This window comes from Macaca fascicularis, chromosome 2, assembly GCF_037993035.2.
Source record: "Macaca fascicularis isolate 582-1 chromosome 2, T2T-MFA8v1.1".
In the NCBI taxonomy this organism is placed as follows: Eukaryota; Metazoa; Chordata; class Mammalia; order Primates; family Cercopithecidae; genus Macaca; species Macaca fascicularis.
Genome location: NC_088376.1, coordinates 135923010 through 135946723, shown reverse-complemented (window position 1 = coordinate 135946723; position 23714 = coordinate 135923010). Strand labels below are relative to the sequence as shown.

At 44.3% G+C, this 23714-nt stretch overlaps 1 protein-coding gene across 5 annotated transcripts in view; it reads right to left on the bottom strand.

Moving 5' to 3' along the window:
• GXYLT2 (glucoside xylosyltransferase 2) overlaps window positions 1-22574 on the bottom strand; it is a 79784-nt gene extending 57210 nt beyond the window's left edge. For 4 of the 5 annotated variants that reach the window (XR_012431359.1, XM_005547621.5, XM_045385876.2 and 1 more), the window contains exons 1-2: window positions 22177-22574; window positions 2197-2389 (exon numbers count right to left, since the gene is read on the bottom strand). Coding sequence is in view for 4 of the 5 variants with exons in the window: in XM_005547621.5 (XP_005547678.3) it covers window positions 2197-2389; window positions 22177-22451 (468 nt within the window). In the remaining variant the exon portion in view is untranslated. The remainder of the gene's footprint in view (window positions 1-2196; window positions 2390-22176) is intronic. The other variant, XM_045385874.3, reaches the window with a different exon arrangement.
• Between the last annotated feature and the right edge of the window lie 1140 nt (window positions 22575-23714).

Genomic DNA, 23714 nt, shown 5'->3' with positions numbered 1-23714 from the left:
ATATAGCAAGTACATACTAGAGGTGAGTTCTGAATTTGAGTCTTCTGTCTACTAGTTCAGGAGGTGGTATGGTATATCGATTAATTCCTTGGAAGGTTGAGCCAATAAACTTGACCTGAACCCTGATGAGCAAATCGCTAAAATTCTCTAAGCTCAATGATCTCAGTCTGTAAAACTGGGATATAATAATTACCTTCTTCAAAGGTTACCTTTGAAGATTATGAGGATTAAATGAGATGAACTCATAAATCATAAGCCCTTAACAAATGCTATATACTCTCATTATCATTTCCCTTACACTTCAGCCTCTGAGCTAACTGTATAGAGTTGCAGCCTTTTTCCTTCACCCTTCCCCTGATTCCGATCCTTTACAAGGCATTTTCCAATCAATTCCAAAGCCCCCAGACTATTTCCTCCATGGTTTCTCTTGGTAAAGATGTCAAGGCGATTTTTTTTTTCCTATCAAACATAACACATTTTCCATCTTTCTATTATTAGCCTTTCTCTGCCCAACATGCTTTTATTGGGCATTTCTCATTAGTGCAGCTAGCCTGGTGACAGCATACAGCACTGTTGACTCAAGTTGGTAGACACAAAGCAAACCAGCTTCTCGCTCTGCCACCATTTGAAAATGTACTGCAAGAGAAAACTCTCAAGGAAAACAAAGCCTGATCTGCAAAGGTCATGTGTGTACCTACCCTGGGGGAAGAGACCTTTCCAAAGCTCTTCTTGTGTACTGGAAAAACTCCTTACCTATTCTTCAGTATGGGAATAGTCAAATAAATGAGGACATAGCCCCGTAATAAAATAGTATGTAGTCACCAAAAAGAATGAGGTAAGAATGTAGGAGTACTGACTGGGAGCAATGCTGATGATACAGTTTTCAGTGCAGAAAAGCAAGTTCCACAACAATATACACAGTATAATCCTGATTTTGTAAAAGAAATACAATTTAATCAGGATATATACATATGTATGTAATTACACATATGCATATCTATATGTACAAACATACAGATACACAACTGTATATGGAAAAAAAAAAACAACTGCAGTAGCTCATGCCTGTAATCCCAGCACTTTGGGAGGGACAGGCAGGTGGATCATTTGAGGTCAGAAGTTCAAGACCAGCCTGGTCAACATGATGAGACCCCGTCTTTACTAAAAATACAAAAATTAGGGCCGGGCGCGGTGGCTCAAGCCTGTAATCCCAGCACTTTGGGAGGCCGAGACAGGCGGATCACAAAGTCAGGAGATCAAGACCATCCTGGCTAACACGGTGAAACCCCGTCTCTACTAAAAAATACAAAAAACTAGCCGGGTGAGGTGGCGGGCGCCTGTAGTCCCAGCTACTCGGGAGGCTGAGGCAGAAGAATGGCGTAAACCCGGGAGGCGGAGCTTGCAGTAAGCTGAGATCTGGCCACTGCACCCCAGCCTGGGCGACAGATCAAGACTCCATCTCAAAAAAAAAAAAAAAAAAAAAACAAAAATTAGCCGGGCATGGGGGCGTACACCTGTAATCCTAGATACTCAGAGGCTAGGCAGAAGAATCACTTGAACCCAAGAGACAGATGGTGCAATGAGCTAAGATCGTACCACTGGACTCCAACCTGGGCAACAGAGTGAGCCTCTGTCTCAAAAAAAAAAAAAAATAAATAAAAGAAAAGAGAAAGAGAAAGAGAAAGAAAAAGGAAAAAGAAAAAGAAAAAAAAAAACAAAACAAAACTAGGGGCTGGGCACAGTGGTACATGCCTGTAATCCCAGCACTTTGGGAAGCCGAGGTGGACAGATTGCTTAAGCCAACCTAGGCAACATGGCAAAATTCTGTCTCCATTAAAAAACATACAAAAATTAACCAGGCATGGTGGTGCATGCCTGTGGTCCCAGCTACTTGGTAGGCTGAGGTGGGAGGATCACTTGAGCCTGGAAGGTTGAGGCTGCAGAGAGCTGAGATTGTACCACTGTATTCTAGCCTGGGCAATAGAGTGAGACCCTGTCGTCATTCAATCCTCACCATATCTCTATGAGATAGGTGTAATTATTCCTGTATTACCAAAAAGTGAGGCTCAGAGTCAAGTGTTCAAGGTCACACAATTGAACATGCAGCAAAATACATTAGTCAACAGAATATGCAGTTCCTAAAATGTAGTCTGTTTGTACTCAGTAAACACTGTGCCATGATTTCTGCAAATTCACCTGCTTATCAAACTCGGGCTTCAGAGAGTCTTCAGTGAAGATGTGAAATTGGATCTTCCTGTGGCTAAAGAGCACAGCTGATTTGAGCATGACCAGCGTCTCCTCCAGCCGATTGCCACAGGCCACCACAGCCAGGTGGATCCAGAGCTCGGGTGGCAGCACAGCTTGGAAACTCCTGGGTTCTCCAGGCCTTCTAGGAAGAAGGAAGACAAGTGAAAGCTATTACTAAACTCAAAAAAGTAAAAACAACAAAAAACCAGCGAGTGAATGGTTAGAACATTTCAAAACATGATCAGGCACAATCTGTTATATTTTATAAAGTGATAAGCATTTTGACAATTCTTCCTGCTTAGAGAAAAATACCATTTATTCCCATATTTATCCTGGCAATAGCAGGATGAGTCACTGTTTGGACTGCTATAGGTGTCTGAGGCTTTTTCTGCCAGCACTCAGCTGTCTAGTGCCTGCTGGCTGCCTACTGGCCCATGTTTGGAAATAGTATTGCTAAACTTCGACAGCTGACACAAGGGCTGTGGAGCTCCCACTTGCACAGGCCGTGGAAATTAGATTTGAATGCAACTTGAACAAGAGGAGGGTGGGTTGTGGCTTTCCCATGTGAAACGAGCAACACGATATTCCCATCATCTGGATGTTTTTAGGTTGGGGTGGAATGCATGACCACTGGACCAAAGCAAGTCATGCAAGTCTGGGAGGTGAGAAAAGAAAACAACATATGTGCCCTGACTACATCTCAGGAGAGTCTTGAAGAAACAGGTGTTAATCCTGACTGTCTCGCCAATACTGGTGAGGTGGTGGGTATGAAATTCATCTTCCAGTATGAAATTCACATTAATGAGAAACAGGCAGGAGAGGGGGCAGGTTAAACTGAAAATGATCAAGGTATCATATACTGAGTTAACAGCTGACAGAGGGATAGGGTCCAAGGGTCCAGAATCATCATCCAGCTATTTCCTAGTAATAAAAGATTTGTTCCAGACCCGGGGATGCAGCCAAGCCTCAAACACACCACAGAGAAACATTTGCAGGCAAGTTGGAAGAAGTTGGCCTGGAAAAGGTGCCCTGAGACAAATGAAACTAATTTACTTGCACAAAAGATTTGGAGACCAGGGGAACTTGGATGTCAAATGCTACCATCCTTCCAAAAACTTCGAGTTCAATCAGCTTGCTGCTCCATTATTCACTGCATGGTTGAATAATGGCAGTCTTGCTCCAGATTTCTTTCACCAGGAGGAAAGTTGAAGATGTAGGTGGAGCATTTTGGAAAGCTTCCCAATTTGATTACTTATGAGCATGCTTAGCAGAAGCACAGTCTCATGGCTCAGCTAAGACCAGATGCGGAGAGTTACTTGGATTCCATCTACTTTGGGGATCACAGGAAAAGACAATAGAGACATCTCAAGTATCTCTGGAAATTGTCCACTTCTCTCCATTCTCCCTGCCATTATCTGGTGAGGCCACCATCTCCCTTCCCTTGGATCACTGAGACAGCCCTCTGGGTGGTCCACCTGTCTCCAATCTTATCTTTAACCCCCAGCCTATGCTTTCTCCTGGTTGGTGCCAGGGTGATGTTCCTCTAAAATGCAAATAGGATTGTGTTATTCTCTTGATTAAAATCACGCAAGGGCTCCCCAGTGCCCCCAAGATCAAGTCGAAGCTGCTGACTATGGTTGCTACTTACATCTCTCACAACTGCCCCCAGTACCCCAACCTGGAGAGGCGGCCATTCATAATCACAGTCACATTCTGTTTCACTTCCAGCGCAAGTGACCACGCTGTGTTGCCTCCAGGTCTTGGCACATACATTGTCTGTCTCTCTTTATTTCAGAAATGCTCTTCTCTGCCCTGTTTTCCTTGCTAACTCCAGACCATTTATTCATCAACAAATCTTTACTAAGTACTATTATGTGTAGGCATTATAATAGAAAGACAGTAGTGAACAAAACAAAGACGCCTGCACTGGAGGAAGTTACATTCTGCAAGGAATAAGGGAAACACAAAAATAAATAAGAGTCAAAGTAGATGGTAACTAAATAATTTATATAGAAAGCTAGACAGTAATAAGTACTATGAAGGGAATACATAGTGGAGCAGGATGGGGTTACCAGGAGCGGCTGGCAGGCTGGGGCAGCATATTCCCGACAGTGCCAAGTTGGAAAAGGCCTAACTAAGGTGAGCTCTGCAAATGACCTACAGGAGCGGAGGTAGGGAGCCATACGCACATCTGCGGGGAGGAGCATGCCACGCAGAGGGGACAGCAGAACAAAGGCACTAAATCAGGGATCTGCCTGAAGAATGTGAGGACCCCTGCCTACAAGACTCACAGGCCTGGTCTCTTCCTTGGCTTCATGGGTGGGTTTTCATGTTTGCTATTTAAGCCAACTCCCAATTCACATGTGAAGGAGATGTTAAAGATGATGCTAAAATGACAGCCAATCTCTAAAAATCAGTCAAGACACTAGCTGAAAAACACTACGAAAGAGATTTAATGCAAACTCATTTGCTTAAGATTATGCCCAATATTTAGGGATATGCATATGATTCAAATGGACTAAGACCATAAAGGCAATCACTTAGATATCTTAAATACGAACACCCTCACCTGCCCCCAAACAGAATGACTCCATCTAGTTTAGCTTTACATATCAGGCTTCTGCAAGGATAACAAGTTTTAATCTTAGTAATCAGGGAAGTACAAATCCAAATAATAAAGAGATTTATTTTTATTTTCAGACTGGCAAAAATTACAAAGTAAAATAGAAGCTGGACCATATTGAGCTTTCACGTGGATATGGGGCAGGGGACAGCTCAGGCGCTGGTGGGGGGCAGTGTAAGTTGGACTGAACACTTTGGAGAGCCATTTGGCAACATTTAACACAGGTGAAGATGGATGTACACCCTCCACCCCTCCAGTCCAACTCTTGCATATATAACCTGAAGAAAATCTTGCACATTTGCACAAGACCTATGCAAGAATGTTCACAGCAGTGCCGTTTATTGATAATGAAAAATAGGTAATAAACTTCAGTGACTATGCAAAGGAGAAAAGTGAATATATTCGCTATGTTTTTAAAGTGAATACCATATAGCAGTGGAAAAAAATAAACCAGACTGATATGTACCAACATAAGGCCAAAGAGGATGAAAAACAACAGGCCAGTGCGGTGGCTCATGCCTGTAATCCCAGCACTTTGGGAGGTCGAGGTGGGCAGATCACTTTGAGGTCAGGACTTTGAGACCAGCCTGGCCATCATGGTGAAACCTTGTCTCTACTAAAAATACAAAAATTAGCTGGGTGTGGTAGCATGTGCCTGTAATCCCAGCTACTTGGGAGGCTGAGGCAGGAGAATTGCTTGAACCTAGGAGACTGAGGTTGCAATGAGCTGAGATGGTGCCACTGCACTCCAGCTGGGTGAGAGTGAGACTCTGTCTCAAACAAAACAAATGCAGGAGAGTGGTTATTTTTTTCCCTTCCCTCCCCTCCCTCCCCCCTCCCCCCTCCCCCCTCCCTCCCCTCCCCCCTCCCCCCTCCCTCCCCTCCCCCTCCCCCCTCCCTCTTCCCCCTTCCCTTCCTTTCCTTTCCCCTTTCCTTTCTCCTTTCCTTTCTCCTTTCCCCTTTCCACTTTCCTTTCCCCTTTTCTTTTCTTCTTTCTTTTTTTTGAGACAGAATCTCACTCTGTTGCCCAGGCTGATTTCAGCTCACTGCAACCTCAGCTCACTGCAATCTCTACCTCCCAGGCTCAAGCAATTCTCATGCCTCAACCTCCTAAGTAGCAGGGACTACAAGCGGGAGGCCACCATGCCTGGTTAATTTTTTTTTTTTTTTGTATCTTTAGTAGAGACGGGGTTTTGCCATGTTAGCCAGGCTGGTCTTGAACTCCTTGCCTCAAGTGATCCGCCTACCTTGGCCTCCCAAAATGCTGGGATTACAGGCATGAGCCACCATGCCCGGCCGGATAGTGGTTATTTCTGATTAAAATCTTATTCCTTAAGTCAAGTGGTGGGCACTTCATCTTGCTATTATCTTTACTTTTTGTGGCCCCAAACTATTTGACTTTTTTTTTTTTTTTAATTAAAAAAAAGCATGCACTGCCCTGCAAGACAGTAGGTCACCTCTTCTCTTCTTTGCAGGCTTCAGTGATTTGGGTCTGCACAGTACAAAAAGCAGGGGCTAGGGACAATCTTTCACAGTGTCTGGTGACAGGTACTAAAAAAGAAAAATAAAACCTCTCCTGGTGCCAGTTCAAGTATCAGTGGTTGGGATTTAACGAGACCTCTGCTGGCCTCACCCTATTACTTCTCACATTACATGAAAAATCTCAGGCTTTAGGTAATCAGTGTTAGTGCTGTGCAGTCACAATGCATAATAAAGTTTAAGGACACCGGTGTGGTGTGCCTTTCACCACCTCCTACTGATGGCACTCTCAAATGTCACTCAAGACTGTGAGGATCCAGGGGAGTGCAGTCTAGGTACCTAGGACCCCTTAACCCCTTGAATGACTAGGATTGGGCAGGGAATGGGTGATAGGGAATTCTAGCACTGCTGTGACTGATGGTTAATATTTACGTTCTTATTTTTACTTTATAAAAGGGGACTGGAGTGAACATTTGCTGTCCAGAAATTTTAAGGACCTGTTGCTAAGGGAGGGGCTGATGGCAACGATCCTGGTAACCATGCTGGTACAGCCTGAACAGGAGTCAACCTATCACAGTGGAAAAGCAGAGTCAGATGATGGCAGGGCAGATCTCCCGTGACTACGTGGATCTAGGTGCACCTGACCCTAACCTGGGGCAGTTTAGTTATTAAGCCAGTAAACTCCCTTTTGCTTAAACCAATTTGAAACAAACTTACAACTTAGCAATCAAAATAATAAGAGTCATAACATAGGTCCTAAAAAGATGTTTCTAATCAACTTTGACTCTTCCTGCCTCGCTCATATTCACTTCATTTATTTTTTGAAATGCCCACTGAACCCATTCCCTCCTTGTTGCTCACTGCTATGACCCCTGCCCAAATCGTGACCATTCTTCCAGTTTTGTGGCTGGAAGAGATGCCAGACACCATGTAGGGCAGGGGATTCCCTACCTGGCCATGCATCATAATCATCTGCAGTGTCTGTTATTCTGCAGACTCCCAACCCACAGAGATTCTGATTCCATGGGTCTTGGGTGAGGCCCTGGAGTCTGCATACTAACACACTTGTACTACACACCACTCATAGTTCAGCTATGGTCAGGAACCAGGGATCTGAGCTCACATCTCACCTCTCCTCCTTTCCTTAAGACTTACATTCCCAGAAATGGAATTACTGGGTTAATATCTATGATCCTTTCAAGAAAGTAGCAATTTTGATGGTTTCTCAAATTTACCGAAGTTCTAAAGGAAAGCATCAGACTACGAGTAGAAAGCAAAAAGTGTAACAAACACTACCCCGGCCATCTCTGGATTACCTGTACTATGTAAGTGGAAATGGTCTTGCGTAAGACCTACTGCCTCCTAATTTCCATGTATTCCAATGGGGTGATGCATAGGTGTTAGTAAACATTTAGACTCCAATACAGCAAGTAACACTGAGTTACACAGTGAGAAAGCTATTCCATTTGCGGTGCTTTTTCAATAACACCAACAACAATAAAGTCTCAGCTTGATGCTTTTTAAGAATTTTAATATTTTCTTACTCTTTTTTGTTTTGTTTTGTTTTTTGAGACGCAGTCTCGTCGTGTGGCAAAGGCTCGAGTGCAGTGGTGCGATCCCAGTTCACTGCAACTCTGCCTCCTGGGTTCAAACAATTCTAGTTAGATACCTACAGGAACTGAAAACATGTGTCCACATAAAAGGTTGTACACAAATGTTCAAATAGCAGCATTATTCCCAATAGTCAAAAAGTCCAACTTAAATGTCCATCAACTGGTAAACTGATACATCAAATATCCATACAATGGAATACTATTTGGCAGTAAAAAGGAATCAAGTATGATATGATGTGTGCTACAACATAAATGAACCTTGAAAACAGTAAACCTGTGAACGTAATGACAATGTAAAAAGCCACATATTTTATGATTCCACATATATGAAAAGTCCAAAATAGGCAAAGCCAGAGACAGGAAGTATATTAATGAGGCGAGGTGCAGTGGCTCACCCCTGTAATCCCAGCACTTTGGGAGGCTGAGGCAGGTGGATCACTTGAGGTCAGTAGTTTGAGACCAGCCTGGCCAACATGGAGAAACCCCATCTCTACTAAAAACATAAAAATTAGCAAGGGGTGGTGGTGCTTGCCTGTAATCCCAGCACTCTGGGAGGATGAGAAAGGCAGATCACTTGAGGCCAGAAGTTTGAAAACAGCCTGGCCAACATGGAGAAACCCCGTCTCTACCAAAAATATAAAAATTAGCTGGGCGTGGTGGTGCATGCCTGAAATCCCAGCTACTTGTGTGGCTGAGGCAGGAGAATCCCTTGAACGCAGGAAGTGGAAGTTGCAGTGAGCCAAGATCGCACCACTGCGCTCCAGCCTGGGCGACACAGCAAGACATTGTCTCAAAAAAATAAAAAATAAAAAGGTAAAAAAGTAGATTAATCATTGTCAGGAACTAAGGGGAGGGGCAAATGGGAAGTGACTAATGGCTTAAGAGGTACAGGGTTTCTTTTTAGGGTAATGAAAATGTGAAAATGGCTGGGAGCAATGGCTCATGCCTGTAATCCCAGCACTTTGGGAGGCCGAGGTGGGTGGATCACGAGGTCAGGAGATCGAGACCATCTTGGCTAACATGGTGAAACCCCGTCTCTACTAAAAATACAAAAAATTAGCTGGGCGTGGTGGCAGGCGCTTGTAGTCCCAGCTACTCGGGAGGCTGTCAGGAGAACAGAGTGAACCCAGGAGGCAGAGCTTGCAGTGAACCGAGATCGTGCCACTGCACTCCAGCCTGGGCGACAGAGCAAGCAAGACTCTGTCTCAAAAAAAAAAAAAAAGAAAATGTGAAAATGTTCTGAAATTCGATGGGGGTGATGGAGGCACAATTCTTTGAATAAAGTAAAAATGACCAAATAGTATACTTTTTTTTTTTTTTTTTTGATGCAGAGTCTTGCTCTGTAGTCCAGGCTGGAGTGCAGTGGTGTGATCTTGGCTTACTGCAACCTCTGCCTCCCAGGTCCCAGTTCAAGCAATCCTCCTGCCCCAGCCTCCTGACTAGCTGAGATTACAGGTGTGTGCCACCATGCCCAGCTTTTTTTTTTTTAGACAGAGTCTAGATCTGTCACCAGGCTGGAGTGCAGTGGCATGATCTCGCCTCACTGCAACCTCCGCCTCCCAGGTTCAAGCAATTCTCCTGTCTCAGCCTCCTGAATAGGTGGGACTACAGGCGCCTGCCACCACGCCCGGCTAATTTTTGTATTTTTAGTAGAGACGGGTTTCACCATATTGGTCAGGCTGGTCTCAAACTCCTGACCTCAGGTGATTTGCCCACCTTAGCCTCCCAAAGTGCTTGGATTACAGTGGTGAGCCATCACACCCAGCCAATTTTTTTGTATTTTTAGTAGAGACAGGGTTTCACCATGTTGGCCAGGCTGGTCTTGAACTCCTGACCTCATGATCCGCCCACCTTGGCCTCCCAAAATGCTGGGATTACAGGTGTGAGCCACTGTGCTCGGTCCAAATTGTATACTTTTAAAAGGTACTTGAGTTAAACTGCAATAAAGTTGTTATTAAATAAATAAATACATCAATGCACTTAACGTTTATAACATGGATAGATGTTGTAAAAATTTTGAAAGCAGGTAATGGTAGTATAGCAATATCATAAGAATTGTGGGCCAGGTGTGGTGGCTCACGCCTGTATTCCCAGTACTTTGGGAGGCTGGGGCGGGTAGATCACCTGACGTCAAGAGTTTGAGACCAGACTGGCCAACATGGTGAAACCTCGTCTCCACTAAAAATACAAAAAAAAAGTAGATGGGTGTGGTTGCAGGTGTTTGTAATCCCAGCTATTTGGGAGACTGAGGCAGGAGAATCGCTTGAACTGGGGAGGTGGAGGTTGCAGTGAGCCGAGACTGCACCATTTGCACTCCAGCCTGGGCAACAAGAGGGAAACTCCGTCTCAAATAAAAGAATTGTGATGCCATGTGGGAATGAGTGAGGTTTGTAAAACGTTGCCCTAGTTGTCCTGGCTCAAGTGTTCCCCAAGCTCAAATGAAAAATGATATTCAGAATAACACAGAAGGCTCGGAGGGAGTAGCAACTTCCATGCTTCCTCTCCATGGTGCCTGAGACAAGCGTCTCCTTAATCGCTTAGAAGTCTCAAGCGTGCGACTTAATTAAACTTCAATTTCTGGAGTGTATAAATAATGAAATACGGCATTTATGTGTAGTGCTATTTACTTTGTAGCCTATTACTGCAAAATACACTGAATTATTAAAGCGAGTAATTGGTTCTACTCAGACCCTCTTTTCTGCCATCTCCTGCTATTTCTCTTATCAGTGCTTCTCCTGAGCTGTCAAGCTAAATTAACTCAGGTGAACCTGAGGCTGCCATACAGACTGGCAGGGAAAGTTGGATGGAAAATTGCACTTCTTTCAAATACAGCCCTAAACTGCGCTGTTGGCAACTAGTTTTACTTACAGAAGGAAACAGAAATACGTGGGGGAAAAATGGTAGAAGATGAATTTTAAGAAGCTGAATATGCTCACCTTATGGGAAGAATAGACTAGTGATGTCCCCCTCCCTAGTGGAGTATTTTGCAAGATGAAACCATTTTTGCTATTTTAACATGGAGAAAGTCTGCAAATGAGGACACAGTAGCAGTTCAGGAAGCGGAAACAACACTTTGATATGGCCCCTGGAAGAAGAGTCCGGAGAGGGATAATTATAGCCATGTCAAGTGTTGGCAGTGAGAGTCACTACTAAAGTTCCCTGCAAACCACAGGCTTTGGAAAGCATGAATCCCCTGACAAAAATTTTCTCCCCTGACGCCATGATTAGATTCTTCACTCAGAACCCATACATGACACTAAGGACTTTGCTAACAGTTAAATAACTTTTAATGACCCATGGGTTCGAGTTAAATCAAATATCATAAATCTTTCAAGATAGACAGAAGAGCTGGCATTTGCCTCGAAGTCATGGTGTTAATATGAATAATGCCAAGAGAGTGCCAAAAAACTCCATGGGGGGCTTCATGACATTATTTGATAAATGTATTTAATTATTAATAGTACATATTTAGCTTGGCTCATGAGATCTGATATGAGGCTGTATTCTTAAACAAAGTCTAGGTCTAATGCATGGTAGCTGTTCAGAGCCTAAAGTTGGTAATTACAACTATGTGTATACGTGTGTGTGTGTGCTTTTAGACATCACTGTGCACATACATAAGCTTTAAAACTAGTGTCACAGCAAGGATTCAAACCCAGAGAGGTAGACTTAAGAGGCCATGCTTTTAGTCATTATGTTGTATTTGGAACCACACACAAGTAAGTTAGAAAAAGAGCCCTCTCTGGCTGGGCGCGGTGGCTCACGCCTGTAATCCCAGCACTTTGGGAGGCCAAGGCAGGTGGATCACCTGAGGTCAGGAGTTCAAGACCAGCCTGACCAACATGGTGAAACCTTGTCTCTACTAAAAATACAAAATTAGCCGGGCGTGGTGGCACATGCCTGTAGTCCTAGCTACTCAGGAGGCCTAGGCAGGAGAATCACTTGAACCTGGAAGGTGGAGGCTGCAGTGAGCCGAGATCGCACCACTGCACTCCAGCCTGGGCAACAAGAGTGAAACTGCACCTGAAAAAAAAAAAAAAAAAAAAAAGAAAAGCAAAGAAAAGAAAAGAAAAGAAAAAGAGCCCTCTGTGAGCAGATGCAGCCCCTACGCAGGGCTCCTGGCATGGACTGCATTTCAGTCTCCCACGCCTCCCCCGGTGCTCGTGTGCAGGGAACGATCTCCACAACAGACCTTTGCCAACGCTACCTTCCTAATCCACCCATTTGCCATTCGCAGAGGTTATTCACATTTGTGTTGATTTATTCCCCCTCTAGAATTCTACGAAGGCACCTGGACTATTCTTATTTCGTTTTTTCCCTTATGATTGTTCCTGACATACAGCAGACTCTATTTCTCCATCTCCTTCTTCTTTCCAAATTAACATGTTATTGAGATTTTAAAATATGAATCGGCAGTGCTAGTTTGAAATAAACGGCTGTTGACACACGAGGGAGAAGAACTAGATGAGGATTACATATTCCGCAAAGGAGCATTTCTGTCTCATTTCCTGAAGAAGAACATGAAGGACTTTAAAGCTTAGAGGGAGGAAACGAAGAAAAATGGTCTCCCCAACTAATTTCCAGCTTCCTAAGCCTCAGGCCATCAAGGGATTTTTAATTTTTATGGTAATTTCTATACTTTAAGTTATTTAATGCATATACAAGTAGTGCATATATCATAGAAAAAGTTTTAAATACCACCAGCAAAAGTGGGGGGCACTCAATTCCAATTTCATAACTACTGTTAAAATTTTGGTATGCTGTCTTCCAGAGTTATACCCAATATACGTGGGTGTGTGTATATACATATGTAAATATATAAAAACTTTTAAACTTGAAGTAGGATCATTTTCATAATCTGTTTTTTTCCTTACAAATCTGAACAATTAAAAAAAACTAGAGAGGTTCTAGAAAGCTATCAAATGGTTCAAACTGTGACATTTGTTCTCAGCTACAGCATGGTGGTCAGCAATTTTGCTCTAAAAGCACATAGACCTGGCTTCAAATTCTAGGCCTGCCACTTGACTGTCCTATCTTGGGTACGTGCTTTAACCACCTTTAGCCCTCAGTTTCCTCATCTGTAAAATGGGCATACCGATGGTAATGGACATCTGCTTTGGGTTTTGGGATTTCTTACTGGCATCCGTGTTTAGGACTTTCTGGTAAAAGCGCCTTAATTTTATTTTGGGGACACCACTCTTTTTCTGTTCTCAGCTCATGAGGCTTGGAGGGGATGAATCAGCTGCCCCTCACCCCACCAGCTGTAGGCACATCTCATGTGTAGCCGTCGGTGATTGGAAACACATGTTAGTCAAGTGAGGTCAACGGAGGCAGCCCTGGGACTTTTGCTGGATGGAATTTTTCCCTTGGGGCTACTAGAAGAGGAGGTTGCACACCCAGACCTATTGGGAATCATTACATGGAGAAAACTGACCTGAGAGTGTCGCCCACACAGAAGGAAGCAGAGCTAAAAGGAGGCAAGATGGTTAGAAATCCTGGCCTCACCTGTGACTGAAGCTTTATCTCTTTGCACTTTCCAGTTTTACGAGCCAGTTAAAACCCCTTTTATGACTAAGCGATACAAACGGATGAGCTGGCATTCTATCACGTGCAACTGAAAGAGTTCTGCCTTATCCAATATGAGTTCCTACCTCCTAGGTTATGATGAAGATTAAATGAAATAATGCAGTGAAGTGCTTAATAAGGTACCTGGCATATTTTAAATCATCATTCAATATTAGTTATCATCATAATTAAGTATTAATGTGAAATTCATCAGAAGCCTTCATTTTCCTCTAAATACGTTATATCCATGCCAAAACCAGGATAGGCAGGGCAGCAAAAAGCACATTATTTTATGTATCAATACTCTATCTTACTACAAACCGGATTTGAACTGCTAGTAAACCTTTTGCTCTGTTTTGTTTGAATTTGAGACAAGGTGTCACTCCGTCACTCAGGCTGGAGTACAGAGGCACAATCTCAGCTCACTGCAACCTCCGCCTCCCGGGTTCAAGCGATTCTCTTGCCTCGGCCTTCAGAGTAGCTGGGATTACAGGCGCCTGCCACCATGCCCAGCTAATTTTTGTATTTTTGGTAGAGGCCAGATTTCACCATGTTGGTCAGACTGGTCTTGAACTCCTGATCTCAAGTGATCTGCCTGCCTCAGCCTCCCAAAGTGATGGGATTACAGGCATGAGCCACCGCGCCTGGCCACACTCCTTCAGCTTGTAATGAGTACCAGGAGACTGAGACTGGTGTACCCTTTATTATATACAGAAGCTGAGTCTCAGCTTCCTCAAGTCATACCTATCCCAACAAGAAAAGGCTGCTTGAATCTGCATTTTAAAAAATATATATAAAACTGAAATAGAGATGGGTGTCTCACTATGTCGCCTAGGTTGGTCTCTAACTCCTGGGCTCAAGCGATCCTCCTGCCTCAGCCTCCCAAAGTGCTGGGATTACAGGCATGAGCCACCAGGCCCAGCCTTGAATCTGTATCTTAGCCCTTGCTAACACTTGCTGGGAGTTTCTGGTGTCAGCATTTTACCTGCATTGTCTCATTTTGTCACTGAGCTTATTTCTGAGAAAGCCACAATTTGCTGAGGACTGACTTGTTCAAAGTCACACGGGTACTTAGCTGGGTCTAGTTATGGCTCAATTCCTAACAATGCAATGATGGATAATAATAGTACTCAGAACAGCAAATCATTTGGTGACTCCCATGAGCTAACCTACTGTGCTAGGTGCTTTATGTACATTATTATTTCACCTCTCGGATCTCAGTTTTCTCACTCATAAAAGACAGTCATATTTTGGATTATGTATTCTCTATCGTCTTATGTAAAGCTTGGTTTATAAATTGTACCATATGAGATTACAGTCTCTCATGTTGCTAAAAGAGATAGGGGATCATCTAAAAGTCACTTGAAATATATGAAGGTCACTCTTTACTGGCACAAAATCAGCAGCTCCCAATGAAGGTATCATGTCAAAAAACTTCTTTTTCCAGGAGGAGTTTTCAGAACTTCATAATCTGAAACAAATGCTGGGGAATATTTAAGGGAAACGTAAAATGAATATTCTCTTCAACAGAAGTATCTTATTTTCTTTATATTATTTGTAAAATTGTGCTAAAATACATACAACATAAAATTTTGTCTTTTTTACAGTGAATTATAAATGAAGTATTCTTAAGGAAAACAAATCTGTTCTCAAATTCTCTTCCAAAGACTCTCACCTGTGAGTTTTAAAAGGCCCAGTGTCAATATGGCCAGTATTTACTGAATTTAGTAAAGGTGTTAAAAGCAGGTGCTACATATTCAAATTAGTCAGGACTCTCTGGTGGCAAGTAACAAATGCAAGTCAAACTAGATTAAGAAAAAGAGGGGAATTCATTACATCACAGAATCTAGAAATGGTTGAGACAGTGAAAAGCAAGAAGCTGGCCTTGGGAACAGTGCTGGGAGCTGCCCACCACCCCCACCCAGCCCCGGCCCCGCCCCACTGGCCTGCACACCGCTGCCAGCGCACCTGACCCCACCCCACCCCACCCCATCTGGGTTGCTCTGCATCACTTCTCATCTCTCCATACCATCTTGGTTTCCATTAGCTCCTATTGCAGAACAGCCTTCCCCACTGGCAGAAATACAGTTGCAGTCCCTGAGTTGCTTAACTTACAGCTTCAGCCACTAGAAACAATCTGCCCTTATGCTATTCCCTTAGGTCTCCGTTGTACCAAACCCCTATTAATCTCAATGGGGAAGGCACCAGGTTCAAGAGGCTGAAGAAGAGACCCAGAGCCAGCAAATGAGACCTGGGGTTTTACTGGGGGCTTCCATATAAGGGAGAGAGTCCAGTGGCAGTGGGCTGGGCAGGAGGACCGCCTTACATGCAGTGCAGTGGCGGTGGGTTGGACAAGATGACTGCACAGCCCAGTGGGGAAGGGCTGGGCAGAACAACCGCAACTGTTTGCAAAAGGTGTGCAGTTTACATATTATAGCGTTTTCACTTACCACCCTCCCCTCAACAACCTCCACCTGGCAATCTTCATGCAACCCAAAACTCAAGGCCTTAATCCCCTGCATAGCCCGTGTTCCACGGGGCAGGACGAGGGCTCAGATGTTCCTCATAGAACATAAGCATGAATCTCTGGGTTGGCCACTCCAGGATTCCCTAGGTTGGAACACACATTCAGGTGCACCTGGCATGCAGGGTCATTCTAAGGTATGCTCAAGCTGTTGCTGAGTCAGCATATAGTCTCTGATCCCAATTTTTAAAAATCCTTAAGAAAAGCTCTGATTTTGCTCAGGAACCTACCCCTGGTAAGTCACCCGCAGGCTTTGATAAGGTCAAGTGCACATAATGGCTGCTCTGGGGTGTGGTGGATGCTCACTTCCTGGGTGCCCCCACCCAACTATTCCCCTTTCTCTCCATCAATAGTCCCAAGATTTTGATTTAAAAGAATCATCTGGTTCAGCTAAGATGATTTTGGATGCAAGAACAGAACTCTCAACTCCAACACAGGGCCCAAGAAACGTTAGATCTCAGGATGCCTTGATTCTGGGACTCTGTGGTGTCCTCAAGGACCTGTATTTTCTTTCTCTACTGCCCAAACAGATGGCTTCATCCTAAAGATGATTCCCTTACAATGATGGTGGCAGCTGGGGCTATTTATTTCCTTGGTTGTATCTAGAAGATGGAGTCTTTTGTTTAATAATGTAAAATAAGTTCTTTCCTTCTGGCTGATTGGGCCAGTTTGGGTCATATGACACACCTGTAGACCAATAGCTGTTGGCAGAGAAATGAGTGTATTGACACGCTTAGTCCTGGATACAAGAAGCTCACATTATGAAAGGCATGGATCATCATGGTGGGCTTAGACTCTCTCTTGGGGTGACACAGTGAGACACTATCCTAAAAAAAGAAAAAAACCCAAAAGTAATAAAAAATAATAAAACCTATTTAAAAGGAAAAACGTCCCTCTCTTTTAATGGTGTTACTATTAAAGACCCTTACTATTCTTCAAAAGGGTATGGGACCATTTTAAATATTACTAGATAATAAGGAACTTGATATTATAAGTAAATCTTGGAACAGGGCTGGCACAGGCAGTTCCTGCACCCATTCATTAGTTCATTCAACAAATATGTATTGAGTATCTACTATGAGATCATCTCTGTTTTAGGAGTCAGTGAAATAGTGATTTAAGAAGAACACTGTTAAGTGTACATGAGGGGGCAGGAGCAAAGAACATACAATATTCACACAATGAGTGCTCTGAAAAACAAAAGACTAAACAGGGTAAGGCAGAAGAGAGTGATGGCGAGGACCCCCTTAGGAGAAAATATTTGAGAACAGTCCTGAAAGAAACGGAGGAGCTAGCCATGCTAGGATGTGCGCAAACATTCCAGCACTAGAGAGATGCATACTACTGAAGCAGGAATGGGCTTGGTGTATTTGAAGCCCAGTGTGGCTGAAGCAGAGTAAGTGAATGGGGAGTGGTAGAAGAGGAGGCCAGAAAACTAAATGGGGTTGAGATCAGGCAAGGGCTCAAAGGCCACACAGGGAAACTTAAAGTTATTCTTAGTGTGATAGGGAGTCAATCACTGGAGGGCTTTAACCAGCAAATAGGTGGACCCCATCTGGTCTACCTATTACAGATTATTTCAGCGGCTGTAAGGAAAATGGACTGTAGAGGGCGCTAGAGTGGAACCACACAAACCGGAGAGTAGGCACCTGTAGGTGTCCAGCTAGGGAATGATGGCGGTTAGGACCTCACTAAGTAACTATGGAGTGGAAATGGTGGAACTGGGGATATATTTTTGAGATAGAACCAATAGGGCTTACTGACTGAGTAGGTGTGGAGGGTGATCGAGGGGATTCATGGACCAATCAACAAAAATGAATTGTGGACAGAATCAAGACTCACACTACATAGTATCATAGACAGTACTCAAGATCCAGACACCTTTAATGTGCTCTGGGGCTATTAGCTAATTATAGGATGGACATAGATGAAGCATTTTGCTACAGAACACCATCCCTTTTAGTGAGACCTTTATTCAGGTTTGAACACTCAGAGAAGACTTATCTCAGACACCAAAGGGAACTGCAGGAAATGGTGCCTCTTGATGAGACACATGCTTCCTTTCACTGGAGCAGCTGGGGAGGCTGCCAAGTGTAATGCGTTTTTGTATTGTCTCCTTTCCCTCATCCCCAAATTCTGGGAGGGCAGCAACTCCATTCACCATTGTACCAGGAGTGCCTGATAGAGTAAATGTGCAATCACATTTGCTGAATGACTATGGAATAAAATGGCAGAGGAAAACTACAGGGCTTAAAGGTAGCTTAAGTCTCCCTTAGAAGCCATATTTTAAGAGAAACAGCAATATCCAGGCCAACACAGAAGAAAAAGAATAAAGTTCAGGACAGGGTTGCGGTTGAGTAATCAGTAAGAGCCCTAGGATGGAGCCCATAAATGGGAAACAGTGATTTTGCAAGAGTTAGCACAAAGGGCCATGCAATAGCCATTGTTGGGCTTTTGCTGCTAAACTTGATGATCTCATCACAGGATCATCAAATGTCTGAGCTGGAAGATATCTTAGACAACTTTTGGATTAATTTGCTCATTTCACAGATGAAGAAAATAAGGTGAAATGGCTTTGGACTAGAACCCAATTTGCTGAACTCCACATGCCAACTTCTTTCCTATATTGCGCTGATTAGCAGTTAACCTTCCTTTTCCACATGTAGGCTCAAGGAGGAGTTTTCAGAAGCAACCTAGAGCGAGTCTTCTAATGTCTAAAATCTATTCCCAAGTACAATTCTCATTTTATGATTCAGTTTTAGGAAAAAAAAAAAAGATCTCTCTTGATAAACCTTTCCTCTTATTCAGTGAAAATGAGGCAGCCCCTCAAGGTTCCCTTTTTGAAATGGCTGCCAGGCTTAAATTTAACACTTAATCCTACTAACAGAAGTACTGTTTATTTTTGATGAACAGTATTTATTTACCCCTCTTCTTTATGACTTTTCATTTTTCATACCATTTCAATGGACTTATTGTATATGTGTCTTTTACTATACGTCGCCTCAGATTCTTTTTGGAAGTCAGCCAGCTATAAATCACCAATAAGCCAAAATAGAAGGAAGATTTCATTTCTTTTGTGCACTGGGACTGCTGCTTCCAGAATGGTGTCCGTTTTCAAATCCCCCCCTTGACAGAAAAGCTCAGACCTTACTTACCTCCTGGCTTTATATTTATAGAGAAGGAGGCCACCACAGGACAGATTGTATACAAATGACTAGTTATAAAATTGAAGGGTCTGCCTACTAACGAGGCAAGTCCTTGGAAACTTCTGTGAAATGAAAACAAGATGTGGAAGGAGAGTGCTACGTTTCCTGCGTTGACGTGGCAGAACTTCACTTACAGCAGCCCCCTGTGGGAGGCGAGGCAGCACAGGCTGTGGATGGTAAGCAGGTGGTGGACTGTGTCACATCCAACTCCAGGCTCTCAGCTAACTACAACCACAAGCCTGACCCTCCCCAGACCAGAGAAATGAGATCACGTAGCCTTCATCTCTTCTGGATTCTAGCCATGTAAAGAGATTAAAGCACTCGTTTTTTGAAAACACGAGGCTTTCTCTTCCCTCCCTAAATGAAATTCCTCCTAAACCACAAAAATTTAACCCAAGCAGAATTAGGAAAGCAATAAAGGAGACCTAGCAGAGATCCTCCTACTCCCTCACAACTTCAGAGCCTTCTGCTGCCATTTCTGTCGAGGTAGCAAGAGAAACAATAAATAAGTCCCAGAAAATGTCAACTGTTTATGCATTTGAGCCTGAGACTTCCTGTGGCTTTTGTCTTTTACTCCAGTTTTAAAATTTTGTTCTTTATTCCTATGGTGTTGGCCATGATTTCCATGATAATCTAAGAGATATGTTCAAAAGAAAAATGGCTTCAAGGGTACTGTTGCTCCTGGAAATAGTCCTTCCCTAAAACATCCATTTGGATTCTGTTCATGATCTCCTCCTAGTCAGAGCCACTTTGTTCAGATAGAGACAAAAAGATGCTGCGCCACTGTTCTCAACACCTTGAAGAATGAGACAGATCCAAAAATCTAGTGTTTCTTTAAAAAAATCTCAGTAAAATTACGAATTGCAGGCAAGTCTATGGCATGACATCAGCATAGCACGTAAGTGCTCAACCTGAGTCCACACTGCCTGGATCTTTCTCTTTCTCTACCAGGTTACCTGTGAACTTTGGAAAAATTGCTAACCCTTGTGCAATATTTTCCTCATCTGAAAAGTGGGGATACCATTGGTGCTTTGCAAAGCACTTTATCAAACTTTGTTGTGCGTGAGAAACAATGGGAGGGACTTGTTAAAACACGGTTGCTGACCACCCCCGCTCCAAAGCTTCTGATTCTGTAGGGCTAGGGTGGGGCCCAGGAATCTGCATTTCTAACAAGTTCCCAGATGATGCCTGTGCAACTGGTCTAAAGTCCACACTTTGAAAACCACTATCAAAGGGTTATGGTGTGGGCAGGGCGTGGTGGCTCACGCCTGTAATCCTAACACTTTGGGAGGCTGAGGCAGGTGGATCACTGGGCTCAGGAGTTCCTGGCCAATATGGTGAAACCCCGTTTCTCTACTAAAAATACAAAAATTAGCTGGGCATGGTGGCACACGCCTGTGTGCAAGCTACTTGGCAGGCTGAGGCATGAGAATCACTTGAACCTGGGAGGCTTGAACCTGGGAAGTGGCGGTTGCAGTGAGCAGAGATCATGGCACTGCATGTGCCATGATTTTTTTTTGTCTCAAAAAAACAAAAAGGTAGTGGGGGTTGGGGGAGGTTATGGTGTGGATTATGTAGTTGTATATGTAAGTGTGAACTGTGACTATTTGTGTCTACTGCGGTTAGCAATATCCCTGGCAATAGGTTAACAATGTTAAGGGTGACATTATTATTATTATCTTACCAATTGTCCCATCAAACTTAGCAATCATATTAAACTTGCAGTTAAACCCTAATTAATCTATCATAAGAAACACCAGTATAGAAGAGGAGAAATCCTATTAATTTCCTAACAGACATATCCTTAAAGACTGTACACATTCAGAAGGGGCTGTAAAGTGTTATAAGTACTTTAAAGTGACAGATTGTTGGGGTCTTTTTCCCTCTAAAACTTGTCAGTACCCATCTGTAGTGAGGCAGAAGGGAAACAAAAGCTGACACAGCTACTTCTTGAGGTTTCATGTCTTTTCTCTTAGTTACAGTAAAAGCACCAAAGAGATTTAGTCATTATGGTTAAAAGGAATTTTTCAACTCCCTTCAGGTTGAAATTAAGGAGCCCAGCAAACGAGGACGTTGCATTGGCAGTTAGAAACAACAGTTTTGAAAGGGCAGATGAAACAGACTCACTAGAAGACAAGGGGATTGTTGAAAAGCCCTCCACAACAAAGGAAATGAACGCAAATCCCTAACCTGCGGGGCGTTCCAGCAACCCTAAGGCCAAATATAAAGCGCTCTGATGAAAAGCCTCAGCGTGTTAAGCTTTGTGTAGGGAAAGAGAGTATCAAACATAAGGTGGAAGGTTAAGATGTTTTTCTTGTAGGAGAACCCTTTGACCACACTTGAGCCTGAAACAGAATGAGGATCTGGAAACCCCCACTCTGTCTTTTCTGTGCCACGCATCAGTCCTTTCAAGCAGAGAACTTTTTAATAAACTTAGGTCAAGTGTCTCTTCTGTTCTAAGCATGGGGGTACTCCAGGTTGAACGAGAGGTTGCCAGTCTTTGGTAAACATCTAACTTTTCCAACTCAATCAGATCTAAGGTTTCGGCAAAATTCTCCAGTGAAACATGAGAATTAGATAAAGCATTCTTGCACTGTGATGGCTTTTGACAAATTAAACAAAGTGTGCATGTTTGCAAGAGTGCAAAAATAAGCCTTGCCTTGACAGTTAAAAAATTTAATGTACGAAACCACTTTCCTTGACACTTCAAAAATGTACGTGATTATCAACACTGAGCTGTTAGAGGGACTCCACCGAGGTGGGTCTTCTTTTCTATCGGGCTAAGAAACAGAAGTGGGCAGCCCGTGGGTGAAACTTGGAAGTCTGCCTCTCCAGCCCAAAGCCTCCCTTGGACTTGGCACGGGTGTAGGGAGCGAGACACGGGTCCGCAGATGGGATTCTGGGGTTGCCACGACTCACCTCGCCAACTTCTCCAGTCTCGCAGCGCCCCGGCGGCCCGCTCGGGGGCGCGGACGCTGGGGCCGGCGCCTCCGAACTCCCGGGCTGGCCACGGGGAGGGCGCCCGGTGCCGGCCAGCGCGCGGGGACCGGCGCGGGGTGGCGCTGCGGGGCGGACGCGGGGCGTGCGGGAGGCGCTGGGGGCTCAGCGCGGCCAGCGCGCAGGGACAGCAGCGCCAGCAGCAGCGCGGCCAGCGCGAGCAGGAGCAGCGCCGCCGCCTTGCTGCGGAGCTTCATGGTGCGGCGCGGCGGCGGCGGCAGCGGCCCCCAGGCGGTTCGGTCCCTCTGCGCATCGCGGCGGCGGCAGGACGAGTGCAGCAGTGCGCGGCGGTCGCCTCCTCCGCCCGCCCGCCGGGGACTGGGGTCGTGGCGGCCGGCGGGCGGCCGGCGGCGGCGGCGACGGCGGAGGAGGAGGAGAGGGAGGAGAGGGAGGAGAGGAGGGGGAGGCGGTGAGAGCGGGGCTCCAGGAGGAGCAGCCTGAGCCTACCGTACTGTGTGGAGTAGCCGCCCCTCCGCCCACCCGCCCGCCGCTAGGCGCTCGGAGTTCTGGTAGCTCAGACTCAAAACCACTCCATTCATTCATTCGTTCGTTCGTTTACCTCCCCGTTCACTCACCCACCCATGCCATCCACTCTTCCCGCTGATTGTCATCATGCCATGATTCACTTATTTGTTGATGTATTCCATGTGTTTCATCCTTATTTATTTTATCCATCAATCCACACATTTGTGCACTTATCCACACATCCTTTCAGGCAAGAACATCTCTGTCCTGTTTGCCCAGTGCAGGGATCTGCGGGTGGTGGTGTCCAGTAAATATCTGTTGAATAAACCCCTATTGCTGCCTCTGTCTTGCCACCTCCCTTTTTCCTGGAGGAGGACATATTCAACAAGGACACATGCAATAAGGCAAAGAGAGTAAAAGTAACATGTGATTAGTAGTTGGGGCTTCAGACTCAAAACACCAAAGTAGAACTTGGGACAGCTAGACTGGCCAGAACAGATCCATGTAGTCCGAAGAAATTAGAGAATGAATTTCAAAGTTTGGATTTGAAATCTGACACCATCACTTAACTGGCTTGGTGATCCTGAGGAAGCTGCAGAACTTTCTCAAGCCTTAACTTCCTTACATGCAAAATGGGCATGATAATACTGCTTACTACAGAGGCGTTTTGTGGGCATTAAATTAAATAATGCCTTCAAAGAAACTAGCACAGTGCCTGGCTCACGGTCAGTGCCCAATAAAAGTTCTGTAATGATTAGTTCAATAAAACATAGCTTATCATATATACATAAACACACATTGTATTTTTTTTCTGGCACAGATTTGAGAGAGAGTAATAATTTCACAACACAATGTCAGAATGGCTTCTTTGGAGACGTTAACAGCTACAATCGCCAGATGAAGGTCATAATTTCCAGACGATTCTTCCAGGGGATCCCCAGTTACAAATATGAAACATTAGGACACATCCTCTTATGACTCACGGTGAACTGACA